Source organism: Vidua macroura, chromosome 1 (genome assembly GCF_024509145.1).
Source record: "Vidua macroura isolate BioBank_ID:100142 chromosome 1, ASM2450914v1, whole genome shotgun sequence".
NCBI classification, from domain to species: Eukaryota; Metazoa; Chordata; class Aves; order Passeriformes; family Viduidae; genus Vidua; species Vidua macroura.
In genome coordinates this window covers 14,399,478-14,415,711 of record NC_071571.1, presented here as the reverse complement: position 1 = coordinate 14,415,711, position 16,234 = coordinate 14,399,478, and the positions used below count along the sequence as shown (strand labels likewise).

General features: G+C 39.6%; 1 protein-coding gene across 1 annotated transcript in view; it reads right to left on the bottom strand.

The window, feature by feature from the left end:
* Positions 1–456: 456 nt before the first annotated feature.
* ITGB1 (integrin subunit beta 1) overlaps positions 457–16,234 on the bottom strand; it is a 43,034-nt gene continuing 27,256 nt past the window's right edge. Inside the window, exons 9-16 of the mRNA XM_053986412.1 lie at positions 15,888–15,977; positions 15,108–15,248; positions 14,773–14,975; positions 13,544–13,782; positions 11,881–12,103; positions 10,883–11,115; positions 8,650–8,816; positions 457–1,706 (exon numbers count right to left, since the gene is read on the bottom strand). Coding sequence (XP_053842387.1) covers positions 1,641–1,706; positions 8,650–8,816; positions 10,883–11,115; positions 11,881–12,103; positions 13,544–13,782; positions 14,773–14,975; positions 15,108–15,248; positions 15,888–15,977 — 1,362 coding nt within the window. The 3' untranslated portion in view covers positions 457–1,640. The remainder of the gene's footprint in view (positions 1,707–8,649; positions 8,817–10,882; positions 11,116–11,880; positions 12,104–13,543; positions 13,783–14,772; positions 14,976–15,107; positions 15,249–15,887; positions 15,978–16,234) is intronic.

Genomic DNA, 16,234 nt, shown 5'->3' with positions numbered 1-16,234 from the left:
GCAGCTGTTCTCTCTCATTTAAGCAACTGTTCACTTGGAGATATTAAGCAGCTTCCATCTGCCTGGAAGCCTCTACTGGAAACCCAGTTCAGACAAGGGTTTAGAAAAGCTCTCTTAATGGGCCACTTAAATTCAAAGCCTTCAGCATCTCTGTGAAAAAGCAGCCTGCCGATCCACAAAAGCATTTTGAAACCAGACTTGTTAAGGAAACTGCAGAACATGGAACATAATGAGTGGACACAACCTGGTTAATGCACATGTAATTAAATATTGGCCTAATTTGGGAGCACTGGTAATACTGTATAGGGGACAGTGTTCCTAAAGGTCAGCTTCCTGTGTGACATTAACTCCTTTCAGGGCAAGTTTGGTATTATTACAATTATTACCTTGCAGAGACACAATTCTCAGGTTTTTTGAATAGTATCAACTTCTACAAGATAAAGAGACGAGATCAAGTATTTTAAGGTACTTTTATTTAATAAATAACTTCAGTAATAGCACTGTAAAAAGTGAACATCTGTTAAAATAAAAAGGCACTTAAAACAAGAATATGACTATGATGCAGTTTGAATGGTCAGAGGCAAATATACATGGCACATGTCAAGAATGATGTGTGACTTGTCACATGAGAAACTACGCAATCTTAGCTATGGGGTAAAGGCAAATTTACAGCTAAGACTGCTCAAAAAAAAAAGAAAAAAAAACCACCTTGTGTTGATACAAAAATATTACAAAAAGAATCACAACCAAATACGTTAAAAAGATTAGAAGGTGACAAAGCACCAGGCTTGAAAGCAAAGAAACATGACAGAATAAAGACACAGCATCACGTAAGGCCCTTAGGTGATCTGAGGATGTCTTGGTAAGGTACTTCATGATACTGCCACCCAGGGCTTGAATTTACAAAGAAAAACTAAGTAAGTTACCAGTCAGCAACTTCTTCAGTAATGGCACATGTTTTAAAGCTATTTTTTCCTTCTTAACATTCTTCTCAAAACTTTTCATTTTAACCATAACCTGGCAATATGCAACTTGAAAATCAAAGGTAAGTATGCACACGCTTTTCAGTCTTTTACACTGCTCCCCTCCAGCTTACTCAACTTACCAAATACTTAATCATACATCTAGCAAGTCAAAGACCAATTAACCACCAGCTCCATGCTACATGAGTTTAATTACATCTGCAAACTCAAGCCCTGATCTCCCTGTAAAGCTAAAAACTTTAATACTAAATGGCTAGGCAGAGCCCTCATGCTGATTGCTTTAACCCCTTCCCCCCCAGTCATGCCATGCAGCATCACGCCCTGCACAAGACCTGAATTCACAGCATGGGAATGGGAAAGGTCAAAAAGGCACCATGTGACCTGGGCTGACTAGGTTACACAGTCTCAAGTTTTTTTTTTGTCCAACCTCTGGCACCAATTACTCTTATTTGCAAAAAAAAAAAAAAAAAAAAAAAAAAAAAAAAAATTAAAAAAATAAAATTAAAAAAATATTACATATGGTACATTTTCACATAGGAAAACAAACCTATATGTAATGAATTAGTAAAATCACTGCAGTTTGCCCTAAATCTATCTTATTGTGACTACAAAAGTTGCTATACTGCATACAGTGTTGTGAAGTTATACAAGCAGTGTTCATTTTCCCTCATATTTAGGATTGACCACAGTTGTCACTGCACTCTTGTAAATAGGATTTTCACCCTGGAAAAAGAAAAAAAAAATATATTAGCATTTAAAGATATGTAAAAAGATACGTGTTTGCAAGAAGCATAAAAACTAGTGTAAGAAATTACCCATTAATGCTTTGTTTGTACACACAAACAGCTTAAGTCAAACTAGTTTTCCTACTAGCAACTTGAACAAAGGCATGCACAGCTAATAAATAAAGCAAAGGGTTAGCAGGCTCCTGTTCCATTGGCAGCACAGAATTCCTTGGAGGCAGCTGAACCTCACAGGCTCATCTCAGGGCTGAGCCATCACCCAGGGCTCTGCAGCCCAAGGCATCTTATAGAGAAGAACAGAATTGTAAACAACATTGTTTGACACCCAGGACTGATCACAGACCACATTCTGCTATAATAAACATTTAAATAGCTTATCTTACATTGTAATTGAATTCTAGAAACAACGTGGAAAGACTTCTAGTATTTTGCTAATACACAGTCAATATTTACAGTGAACATTCAGTACTCGTCATTCTCATTTGATTCCTGCAGGTCTCCCCAACCCCCATAAGGGCAAAATGTACAGATAAAACAAAGAAACTTTTGTACTGGTGCAGATGCTGTAATAAAAAAATTATTTCTATTGATATGAGACAAGCCTACATAACAATTACTTACATCTCTCTTGCTGAAGATTTAAAAACCCATAAATTAAGCTTATTTTAAGCTCCCTTTTTTTCCCAGGTTTCCTTCTATCTCAGTAAATCTTACTCCATTTATGACATCCTTGCACACCTCAGATGAACAGCTTGAACTCAATATTAAGAGATAAATCTTCACAGGAGAAAGGACCACTGCTAGAACATCCTGGAGCTGCAGCTCTGAGCTCTTAGCACAGCCTGAACCTCAGCCTAAATGAATGTTGTCTGCCAGCATGAAGCTCTTCTGTGCATGCACAACTGATTCCTGAGAAAATTCAGCTCAGTGCAGATGTCAGCTCGAGTGCTGCTCTGGCCAGGGCTGTATCCAGCCTTCAGCAGCAGTGATGGAATCTCAGTCCCTTCAGAGTTCCCCCCACTCCAATCTGAGATGGGCTATACAACCATATTAATTCAACTCTATTTACAATATTTCAGGTTAAACCAATTTTTCCTACACTCAATTAAAGGATGCACAAACATCAGGTGTCTATTTTTCAGGGTCACAAACCTGGAAAAACAGCTAGGAATACCACAGAATGTGCTAAAGGCAAGCAAGAACCTCAGCTGGTGTGAAATTTTCTCATCGTGGTTCCTGGGAAGTTTGCTGCCTTCTGTTTGCCAGGCCCAGCACAGGACGAGTTACTGCTCTACCCCAACAACAGTGGCTGCTGCTGAGGGAGACCCTGCAGCTGCTCGCATGGTTCCTTTCACAGAAAAAGGGTTTTTCCCCTCACAGCCAGCTTCTCTAACATGCAAAGAGCAAGGAGGCACATCCAGTCTCGCCTAGATCCAAGAGACCTGTCCAGCCAGAACCTGGATTGCCAGACAATGGAAGTCAAAGTTCTCTGTTCAGTCTTCTCAAGATCTGAGTCAATGTCACCTGGACAGAGGGGAAGGAGGAGCTGGGAGTTCAGTGCTGGCTGTACTTCACAAATACAGTGTAACAGCAAAAGTCCCTTCCCCCTTCTATCAGTTCCCAGGCAAATGCTGTCTGGATTAGAAGTGTATCACCTACTGGTCTGGGAAGGGATGAGGAGTAGCATTTGGATGGGTTTTTTAAAATTTTAAATAATGGATAATTATTTCACATAATCATGTGATGTGGCTAGATCTCAGACAGACTAATTAATCAATGCAAAATTATGACCTTCCCCCATATTTTTAGCAAAAGGTTTGCAATAGTAACATGCAAATGAAACGGGTAAAACATGCAGGAATGAGGGATTTAATCTGGTACTGAATATCTCTTTATGCCTCAAAGTTCTTGGCAATGTACATTGCTTATTTCCTCGACAAGTTTTAATGGAGAATTCTTAAAAATATAAAGTTTATTATGCAGAGGAAGTCTGTAAGCATAAAAGGCTGCATCATATGCAGAGTAGAAGTTATTGTACAGCTCCTCCATGGCAAGGCATTATGTAATGTTTGTGCTGTTAGCCTCCAACATTTTACAGAACAGACTCTCCCCAGCACAGACAGGGAGTATACATTCACATCTTCTAGTTGTAAAAGAGATAACTTCTACCAGATAGCCAGGAATGGGTCTAAAGGTAAGGACTAAAACTTAGAAATTTGCTAGGTGCTACTCATGCAACTAATTTGAGTCTGAAATCAGGTTTAAAACACAATTTGAATAACAGGATTGCAAGTCTTCTACTATACTGCTTTTTGAAGAGAAGTCAGAATTGAAGTTTTCATGCTCTTGATTTAGCATAAGCCCTGTAAGGATATTGAAACTCTATCCTGCCTTCCCTTGCACTTGCACTTCCCAGAAGCATGCAGTGGGATTTAGGTCACTGGATAAAGCACTTGACTAGCTGTCTCCCCATGTCAGGTCAGTGTCTCAGCTCTCATTACAAATAATGGAGATTTAGTCAATATTCACAATTCTTCAGCTTAACCCAACCTGACATTTGATCAGCTAAATAGCTCCTGAGGCTCTACTGCCTCTAATTGCAACACAGGCACCTGACGGATCTGCAGGCTCCTTCCCTGCTCTCTTCTGGTAAAGCCCTGCCTGTTCCAGCCCCACCCCAACCACCCTGCCTTGGCAGGGTCTCCTGCAGACAGCTCTGCATTAAAATAAATATCTACTAATCCAACATGATGCTCCCCTTGCTCAGGGCCCCTCACAGCTGGCAGAGGGTATACATTTTCAGACATTAGAAACATTTCAGTTTTTTAATTGGCCACTAAAACATGGGATTCCAAACTTGCTGTCTTAGACAAATAGCATGATTTTAAATGCACCCTTTTCTTCATGGACTGCAGAGAATACACTGCAGAGTTAGGGAAAACACATTTGCCACATGCCCCTACAACTGAAAACTCCTTGCACACTTAAACCAAAATTAAAATTAACAAACAGTAACTACAAACAAGACCCAGTGAAATACTGAGCAAAATAAAGATGGAGGTACTTTTAAAAAGTACCTTCAACCGAGAAAAAAGAGCTATGTTCTTGCAACAATATTCACTTTCAACTATTCACTTTCAACAATATTCACTTGCAACTATTCACTTCACCTAGACTGGCTGTTCAGAGGACAACAGTTCAGTCCAGTGTCGCATAAAGACGAAACTATTACACAGAATAGTTCTGTGTCCAATTAACCTTCTTATTCTTTTTGCTCCAGGGGCTCAGTGTTTCAACAGTCACTGACATTACCTCCACAGTGGGTTTAAGACCTAAGTCACCGTAAGAAACAGAGTTAAAGCTCATGCCCACGTTGTTCAAGAGCTGGCTGTGACTCCTGCAGCCCCCGCTGCTGCCCCAGCGCTGTTTCTCAGGAGCCCGGGCGGCCGCCAGAGGGCACCGCCAACCCCATCCATCCATCCTTGGGCCACGAACCAGCGCCCACTGAGCGCAGAATTTACAGGAAAGGGATTTACATGAAAGGCATCTCGGCTCCCACACCCAGAGCACGTCCATCGTTCAGCAGCAAGATAAATTACAGCACAAAATCCAAGTCAGGAGAAGAACAAGTTCCTGTGATTTTGAGCACTTTCAATTATTTGTGTTTTTTTTTTTTTTTTTTTTTTTTTGTTTTAACCAATAGCTGCTAATAAGGCTAACCAAATTACTACAGACTTAGTATCTAATATAAATGTGTTTATCACTTGAGGAATTCAAGATGATTGAATTTGGACTCTGTTTGAAGATGCTTAGCAATGCACAAGCTATCCCCACGCAGGAGTGGTAATGGCATTCACTACAGATAGCAGCTTTGCATTTTAAATTTGTGATGCAGCTTTTCAGTCCAGAAGAAATTTATCCTTAGACTTGTTACAAGCATGATTGCACCAAAACTTTTATGGCTGATTGGGGTAGAACCTGGGCAAACAGAACTCTGTTTGGGAGAGGGAAGTGTCACACAAACTGCACAAAGTTAATTTGTGTATGCACACACCTGGAGGGAATCCACTACGGTGTGATTTTCATATAATGGGATTTCAGATGATTTTCCTACCTTAGCATTACAAGGCAACTTCCCATCTAAATGAGAGGCTATGGCAATAATTTAAAACCACCAGAAAATCTTAGCTATTGGGAAAAGCAGGACCTTGTTTTACATCTCATGGCTCACCTACTTTGACAATTCTGACCTCCTCCTTTTTGATGGTCCATAAGAATAGACCCACCTCCCTCTCTCCCCAGACTTCTAATATTTCTATGAATAACAAAAATTATAAAGTCATGTTTAAAAAAACCCAAACCACATCCTTTTACATTTTTAACCTTCACATCTGAGCGAACCAAAAAGGCAGAAGTCAATTTCTCCATTTACACCAGAGGAAAGCTTTTTGCAGGAAACACATTTTGAGGAGAAATGGCAGCACCAAACATTACATCCTGAAGAGTCACAGGATAGAGAACAAGAACACAGAATGGAAGTTACACACCGTATGGTTTGTTAGGCGCTTGTCCTGCATGCAACAGAAAGTACACAATTAGGTGAATGGCAGAAGAACAGGTAACAGAGACCTAACCAGATGGAGTATGTGAAGTGTTAGAAAGGGCCAAAAACTCAATTTCCTCCCCAGAATAATTGGCTCTGGGAGGAAAAATGAAAAGGAGGTGAATGTGGTTGATGTAGCAGGCAAAAGGAATGTTGTTTACAATCCATTTTGGACATTCATTTGCAAAGTGAAATGTTTGCGAAGAGAAAAGGAAAGTTTATTTCATTGGGAAGGGCTCGGAATGCTACACAGAGTATTTGGAACTGTTGTCACAGTAAGAGCAAGTAAGAGCTTAAATACTCTCAGTTTCTGCTTTCTCCCCTTATTTTTCCTTTACAAAATCTTTTGAATGCAACACTCAAAAAAGGAGACAGCAGACAAATACAGACACTTCCCTTCCACTGGCTTCTGAAAAAAAACTCCATGGACGTTTAATGGATGTGCTATCCTTCACAACTTCTTCATTCCTCTCGCTCCAGTCTCATCTCTGCACTACTTTATCTTAATGCTCTTCTGGCATCCATTCCCCATCTCAGCCTCCCTTTCCCTCCTTCCCCAGCAGCTGGGAGTCCCAGGGAAGGAGAACACCTTGAGCACTCATGGAAGGGCAATCTGAGAGTCTGCAGAAGGTATCAACTCATCACTTGGGTTTCACTGACTTCCTCTCCTGGACACTTTGTTACTTCTGGTGTGTTGGGTGTGAAGAGAACTGAACTCAGCAGCTCAAATCAAATGAGGTGCTCAGGTTGAATTTAATTTAGAGGGAGTAAGAAACTGAGTGAAAAATACTTCTAGAGGGGACAAGGATATTTCCTTCTGTCCTATTAATGTTCCATATCTATGAACAACCTAAAGCTGGCTAGGTTATAAGGACTGTGATAGTGCCAGTTTCAATAGAAATAAGGATGAAAAAAATAGGATGCATATTTAATTATAAAATTACTAGAGTATGCATTTCTTACTTTAATTACAGACTAGGTCTAGACTAGTTTAATAAGCCAAAGCAGTTTACAAAAAAAAGTAATGCTACTCTGCATGTTCACAGAGCTATTCTAATAAAAACAGTGATATTTATAGGCTGGGATATTTTAGGAGTACCTAATCTAGCTTAGCAAAAATATTGATTTTAAGCAAACTGACTGCTGATTTGAAGAAACAGAAGACAAAGCATCCCCTGTGTGTCTCTCTACAATCCAAAAATATTCTTCAATCCTAGCAGCTGTTCTATTATGTACCCACACATCAAGAAAAAAAAATTAAAAATTACTTGTAGAATAGTTTAAGCCAGTACTGGCAGTATTAGTAAGTAAGCAGTCTCGCTTTCAAAACCAGTTAAAAATTTTCAAGCTGCATTCTTGAAAACCCCACAATCAAAGCAGCAGTAAATACACTGAGCAAGACTCAAACTGTGATTAACTGACTGTGACACACAGTGAGTTTGAAGTGACATGCAAAGGGGAAAAAAAGGAAAGAAAATGAAAGGAGATACAAACTGAGACTTAGAGACCAGCTTTACGTCCATAGTTTGGATTCTTGAAATTGTTAATAGGGCTCTTGTATATTGGATTTTCTTGCTGAAGTAAAAGAAATGGTCAATGTCGAATAATTCAACAGGAAAAAAAAAAAAGCAACATTCTCAACTATCACTGAAAAAAAATCATGCTATATATAAAGTGTTAGTAATTTTTTTTCCCCCAGTACAAGATTAATCAATTTTCTTGAATAAATCGAAAAGGCTTCCTAGGACAATTTTTTAAAAAGATATTTTCTCATCAAGCACATGGGGGCATTGACTTCTACAGAACTGTAGTGAAGGGGCTCTTGATTAGCAGACTCCTGACATTGCCCAGAGGCAGCGATTCCGGAGTCTATGGAAGCCGATAGACCACAGGCTTGTTTTTCTTGCACATTTCTCTGTTGACTAAGAACTGGGAAGATTTCAACAAACCAGCACCAGCCATGATTTTGCGACTTTATGGAAGACTCCCAACTAACCCTGTGCGAGTATTTACAAGATTTCCTCAATGAGTGCAAAATTTTCTTCTTTGCTTTCCACAGAAATGACTCATCTTTGTAATAAACGTTTTAATCATATGCTATAAAGCTTGGTAGAACTGCAAAGCTGAACTGTTCTGTCACCATCACATTTCCTCTCTGAAATGTTACTTAAACCTGAGTTACTAACTACTGTTTTCTGCCTCAAGGAATACTTCTAGAGGACTGGTTAGAATCTGAAACACTTTAAAGCACATGAACAAAAATCTTCTGTTTTTCCTCCGCTAGTGCAGCTTTTATATATAGCAAAGCTTCTTGACTCACCGTATCCCACTTGGCATTCATCTTCTCCTTTTCAAATTTAGCAAATTCTCTTCTGTCATGAATGATCATTAGTAGTTTCCAAATCAATAATAATGCAAGTCCAATAAGAACAATTCCAGCAACCACACCAGCTACAATGGGAATGATGTCAGGACCGCTGGGGCACTCTGGGGAACAAAGCAAGGGAAACATGATTTTACAAAATGGTAAAGGTAATGCATATCCAGAAGTTATTAATGTTTGATTTTGTACTGAAGCCAGTATTTTGAACATCAGATATGCCAATACTACTTTTCTTTCAAATAACAGAATTTTTGGAATATGTATATCCTGTAACATTCCAGCTTATTTTTATCCTTCTAATTTGTGTTTGATCTTAGCAACAGAGCAACCTGTTCTGATGATAAACTCTATACACTGTTAACCCCTTAAGCTAGTTATTTACAGTATTAAAATAACTGGCAACTGTATTTAAACATGCAAGAGCTCCAAGTCAAAGCTGTGGCAGCTGGAGCACAAATGCCAACCAGCAGAAGAGGCCCCCCCCACAGAAACAGAATATCCTGAGCTGGAAGGGACCCACAAGGATCACTGAGTCCAACTCCTGCCCCTGCACAGTGCAGTCCCAGGAGTCACAGACTGTGCCTGAGAGCATTGTCCAAACACTTCTTGAGCTCTGTCAGGCTCGGTGCTGTGACCACTGCCCTGGAGAGCCTGTTCCTGTTCCCAGCCACGCTCTGGGTGAAGAACCTTTTCTAATATTCAGCCTAAACCTTCCCTGACACAACTTCAGGCCATTCCCTCATGTCCTGTCACTGGTCACCACAGAGATCAGTGTGTGCCCCTCCTCTTCTCACGAGGAAGCTGTAGAATGTGATGAGATGCAAGACAATTTAAAGTGGCTGACACAGAAATAATAATCCTCCAAATTAAAATCCAGCTCCACTATTAACATAAAATTCCCAATAATCACAAACTGAAGAAAGGCTTTTGCAGAGCTCAGTGCACAGACTGAAGGAGTCAGAAGCAAATTAATGCAAGTCCTGTGCAATAGAAAACTGTGGATAGAACACAGCTTCCCCCCACTGCAGACTCCCTATCTTCATAGCTGCCTCTGCAAGAGTGAGGATAGTGGGAAGGGACATGACAGGAATTCCTTGGGAGCCAGTAAGGAACAAGTGTCCAGAGCTGGCCAGAGCTTGTTCCTTCAGCACTTGTTCAGCACAAATTAAGGTGCCTCCTCGTGCACGATGGGCTTGATTCACCCAAATGCTGACCCAAAGCAGCAGAAGTTTGTACATGAAAAGTTCAGGCCCCAAAAGCATAGGGCATGTATGGCTTGTCCTAGGAGATAGAGCTCAAGTCCCTCCTCTATACTGTGGACTATTTTTGTACAGAATTCAAAGCATTCTGAATTCAAGCAGTATTTATTTCTAAGAGCCACTAGCCACTGGACTGTGTAAAGTCATGATCATCAAAATGATCAATTCTGTCTCTAAGGTGTGCATTTTCTATCAGGCTTTTAAAAATCAGGAGACCACAAACTGCTAATATACAGAACCATAAATTCTGCACTGTTAGATGCAATATCCAGTGATTCAAACTAACAATACTCTTGGTAAATAAATGGTAAATTACTGATTGAGTTATAGAATTGTTCTCACTTTTTTTTTCTATCAGAAGATTGATCTATTAGGGATTAACTAAACAAAATTATTTTGGGATCTATTACTGAAGGTACCACAGTCAAGTAAAAGCAAAGGTTTTCAGCATAAAAAAATTCAAGCAGTTTGCAGCATAGTACACAATTTTATGTAGACTGATCCCAAATTATTAAGAAAAGAAAAAAAGGAACAAAACCCCACAGACACCATTGTTCATTACCTGTAGCAGAAGCCTAGTAAAAAAAAAAAAATCAAAATTTATCTAAATAGGACTTGCTACAGGAAAAAGTAGAGAGTACATCAAATGCAAACAGGAAATGTTTCAACAAATCTGATTTACCTTTTGTTTTTAAAAAATAGAATATGTTTCTATCAGCCCAAGGGTTTGAAAAATCTAGATTTAGGGATGTTTTTTCTAAAGCCACTCAGACATGCACAACTGTACTTGGGTAACAGGCACCTGCTTCTGAATGCATTTAACTCGCCCAAATCAACCAGAGGTACTTTGTAGCACCCAACAACTGCACAAATTAACAACAAAGGAGGAACAGGCAACATCATGTTCCTACCTGGGGTCTCCACCACGTGGACATTGGCTTCACCGTTTGAGTTGACAGAATAAGTGAAGTAGAACCAGCAGTCATCAACATCCTTCTCTTTGCAGTGGGACAGGGGGTCGGGCTGGCCGGGCTGCGGCAGCTTGTCCCGGCTGTCCACGCGCGTCATGTTGAAGTGCATACATTCCTGGGAACATGTCTCCTTCTTCTCTCCCTTATCGAAAGCTCTGCACTGAACACAGTCCCTGGGCAAGAACAAAACAGAGGCAGTGCTTTTGAATGTGTTCATGGAAGATTTCTAGCATTTAAACTCAAGAAATGTTATGGAGAAAACATCGGGGAAACAGTCCAAGTAAACCAACCCTTTTGCCATAAAGGTTAGGAAAAAAAATAAAGACATGGCTTTGTACCAGACAGAACATTTATATACCTTGAGATTAACAAAAGCCCTTTTCATAAACTCCTCTTTTCCTGAATGACCCACGGGTTTCAAGGACAGAAAAAAACCCAAACTTTTTCAACACCTCTACCTGGGAAATGAATACTCTCAGACAAGGCACTGTAAGAACAGGGTACTTACAGTGGAACACACACAGGTTAAAAAGAACAAACTCAGTGACGAGCTTTACAGTGGGGTGTCACTGAATAATTCATTGAAAAAAGCAGATTGAACAGGATTTTTATACTAAAAAGACCAAACTTTTTTCTCATCAGAAAGTGAGTTGCACAGGAATCTATTAGCCACTAATCCTAAACATATTTCAAAGTTTTCATGCAGAAAATGCTAGGTTTCTAAAAACCTGGATTTTCAAAGGGAAGGATGCAAATTTCACTGGCCCACAGAGGTCTAGATTTAGTTTTTGACTGTCAAGTTAGTAATTTTGGGAGTATTTCTTTTAACCAAATATCTTAGCTGAAGTTTTAACTATCAAAAGCTTTGTTTTAAAAATCCTCACGTATCACAAACTCAAAATGCACAGAAGCTGGGACTTGGCTTTCTGGGTACGTACTTGTGCTCTGCACAGACACCGAGGCAAGTCTGACACATTTCACACGTGGGGCCTTGGAATTTGGGATCTGTACAGTTACAGGTGCCACATTCACAGGTTCCTCTTCCATTGCAAATCTGCCCATTAGATGCCATACACGGTGTAGTATCCAAAGAACAATCGCAGGCGCTGCCAGTGAAGTTGGGGAAACACTCGCACACTCTGCACTTGCAGATCCCGTTTCCTGTGCAGTGAAGAGGTATTGCAATGAAATCAAGTCTAATATGAAAAAATCTGTGACAGTGAGAAATAAATGTTCACCACCTCAGGGCAGATAAAAGAAAAAGAAACCATGCTGAAGACATAATGAAGACTCTAATGAATTAAGAGGTACAAAATAAATTTTAGTTCCTTGGAAGACTACTTGCAGGCATTTGTCCCTTTTCCATTTGGATTTCCTTTCATAAACAAAACAACAAGACTCAGGAATATCAGATCAAGAATAGTATAATGTGATGACCATATCCCCTGGGTGGAGAGCTTCAGTTCACAATCTTGTATGCACTGACCACTATATGAAAATACAGACAGATACAGACTGCTATAGCTAAATAGACCGCTCCTGTCTTCATATCTATCACTATACAAATGTATAAAGCAAGACTTAAAAAGATGAGGAGTGCACTGAGTATTCAAAACACAGAAAAATGAAACAGCTTTGGCTCCACAGGACACCAACGTTCAGCTGCTGTACTTCTGACCTCACACACCCAACCCAACTTCACGCTCCTTACACTCTCTGCACAAGAAACACGATGCCTTTATACTGATCTGGATGAAAAGGAAAGATCTTTGGGTACACCCCTCCTTCTCCAATGAATGAAATGTTTCAGTCAACACTTTCCTTTCACCGTGTATTCTGGAACATCACCATTACACCCATCTTTGTGGAGCAATAGTGGACTCTGACCAAATCAGACAACTGAGGTATTCTCATCACTCAGTTAGAGCTTAGTGGCTTCTCCGTTTTATTTTTGCATCACAGAAAACACTGAGGTAGTAGTTACACTCCTACTGTCACATGCAAAGATACTCTCACATGCAAAGCAACAAAATAATTTAGACACTGGCTGCTGAATGGTTTTTTAAATTGCTTTTGATTTCAGGAATTAACTGTCATCAAAACCTTGCTTCAAGTGCTTCAGGTGTTTTTCTGGATCTTGCACATTCTCATCTTCACTTACCTTTCAGAACAGTGTCAAGCATCTCACTGGTATCCTGTCAAGCACTCACAATTACAAGTAAGCTGAGAGCATTCTCTCTTTCTATTGACACAGTGGTTACACTGAGCTAGTTTAACATTACAATCTCAGGACAGTTGTCTCAGCATTCTTTATCGTAATACCTGAGAGTAATTCTGCAATAAACAGCAGAAGTCAAGTTCACATTACACCCTTCCTGGAGCTGTGATTCAAGGAAGGTGAAATGTGCATTAACAGACTACAAGTTCAGAGGGCTGTTTTATTAATAGACAAGTGCTCGTAATCAAACCTGTGAGAATCCTTATCTCTGTTATAAAGTGGCTTTGATCTTTTAGCTAAGTATCCCCACTCTGCTGGGTAGAGAAGACAGACTTGTGAACTGCTGACCAGCTTTGCCTGCAGAAAGCTAAAGCATTTCTCACCTCCACAGATTAAACCATTTGATCGATCACAGTTGAAGTTGTCACATTCACAGTATTTGCCAGAATACACCTCATTGGTGTTCTCCCTTTTCTTGCACACACATTGTCCACAAATGCATTCTCCATTGTTACTGCAGATTTCTGTGCTGTTCTCCCTCCTGCAGTAAGCATCCATATCCTCACTATTTACTTCATCTGTGCTACATTCACATAGTCTTCCAATACGTCCTTCATTGCATCTGCAAGGTAAAAACACGACTGAAAATGTAACCTTAATTGAAAGTCACACAAAAAAGGCCACAAGAATAGCACAAAGAACAGGAGTAAAAGTGACTACTCTCTCAATATTGAGATGCTCCAACTTAAACTTCAAATGAGGTTTCCAGCTGACCCCTATGTACTAGTTCTTGAAGGCACTGGAGCAAACTGGACTAAGTTGCTTTTATGCTGATTATCTTACCTGTTATACCAGGTGAGAGATGTGTGTCACCCCCTCTAACTAAATTGTCACATAAACATTATTAATCCCTCTCTCATGTGACAGAACAATAATTTTTTTCTCAAGTGACAGCAACTGTTCCCTGTAACTGCTGTTGTATTTCAATGAAAAGGTTTCCTATGAACAGCAATTAAGGAGAATAGATGATCTTCAGAGCTGCCAAACTGAGATCTTCAGGGATCAGCCAAGGGTAAGATATAGATGAGCAAATGGAAGTTGCTCTTTGTTCCCATCAGTAATTGACAGACTGTTACATGTTGTCCACCAGAGACAACAGATCATTGGGAAACTGCTGCATTTACAAAAACAAAAGGCTGTGCTTACCCACAGGCCTGTTCTCGCCCACGTGAAACCAAGTGGACACCAGTGACAGTGACATCAAGTATAAGAAGTTTTTCTACACATATATGGGAAAATCTGCTCTCTTGATTTAAAAAGAAACTGATCTATATCCTTTAAAGTACTGACTCAAGGCCAAATTTGAATTCTGACTCCTATAATAATGCTGTTCTAATGATCAACATTTAAGCATAGGGATTATTTGCAGAGATATGGCAGTATTTCAGAGTATCCTAAAAGAAACAGGCCTGTAACAGCAATTCTTGCTCTTTCACACACACACAAAAAAAAAATAAAATATTAGTAAACACAAGTAAACCCTAATTAAGGAAACAAAGATCTTGCTCATATTTCTCTTTTGCAAAAATAAAGAAATTTTCTATTTATTTACCTGCACGCACCACATTCAAATGTTCCATTTCCTGCATGGCAGGCTGGACTATTAGGTTCTCCTTCACTCTGACACTGACACTCACAGATGAACTGGAGATTAATTTCAACTTCTTCAGTGAATCCCAGTGGTTTAATTTTAATTGTTTCATTTTGTTCTTTCTTTGGACATTCATTAGCTGTTATATTAATCTCAAATCTAACCTGCAAAAAAAGAAAAATGGAGTGTCATGTTACTACAAGTTTTGTCTGTACTATTAAAAAGAAATGCTGTGTTGGACATTTTAAGTGCATTTTGTATTTGAGCAGCAGCACATACACTATACTGTGAGTTACCTCATCTCCAATTGAAATGTTAGAACACTTCCTTCCATCTTCTTGTGTGTCATTCACTCCATTCTTGCAGAAAGACTTGTAACTGATTGTCACTCCTTTTGGTAGCTTAGTATTTTCCAGGATAACCTCTGAAGAAAGGGACTGAAACAACAGTTATTACCTAACTTCAAACTGAGTTGCAGAAGTGTTCTGTTGAAGAACAGACATTATACAGCTATGCCCAGTCTAAGCACCAACCCCACAGAATTACTGAAGTTCCAATGTGCTGAGAAACACCAGCCCAGGGCTGCCCGAAGTCAGGCTGTGGTGATTCCTTCCCATGTCTGAACTTGTTACAAGGTCAGGACAGGTCTCCACAGATGTTGGAGGCACTCATTTATCCCACGTACTCCAAAGGAGAAGTGAGGCTCATTTACACACAATGTAGCAATGAAGAAAATATTGTGGGGCCAAAGCCAGCTAAATGGCCTTTTTTGCTAACACTTGGAAAGAAGGTAAAAGTGGAGAAGCTGAAGGAACAGTGTGGGTCTTGGTTGTGAATTTTGTTTTTTGAAAGGGAAAACGTGGATGGTAAGTTTTCCTTGTAATGTCATTTTAAATGACTTCAGGAGTGTATCTTTTTACTCATCTAACCTCTTACTGCCATAGAGGCTTAATGTTTAGTATGGTTTTACAGCAATGGAGTGTGCTTATAGTGTAGAACACCAACTAATCCACCTTAGAGTCTCTGCCTGAAAAACTTAGAATCAAGAAAAATTAACACAAAAAATCTGAACTTACATTGTATGCATCAATGATCAGCTGAATCACATTGCTGGAATTTGAAGACAATGTTCCCACTGCTGATTTTGGTATCAGATTTTTCAGTTCCTTTCAATATTGACAAAAAAGAAGGAAAAGTACAGTCTTACTAGCAAACAGAGTATAATTTGCAGCACAAATAGTGAGATAATGCATTAGTGGATTAACTAGTCAAGTACTTCAGAAAATAAAGCTGTGTTGCCAATGATGAATTTTTGAGGTTATACACAGCCTTACTGGCACAAACTCTGCATTTGGTAAGAGAATACTAAGTCCTTCTCTTGTACAAGTTGACCACAATCTCTCTTCAGCCACACTTAGAATAC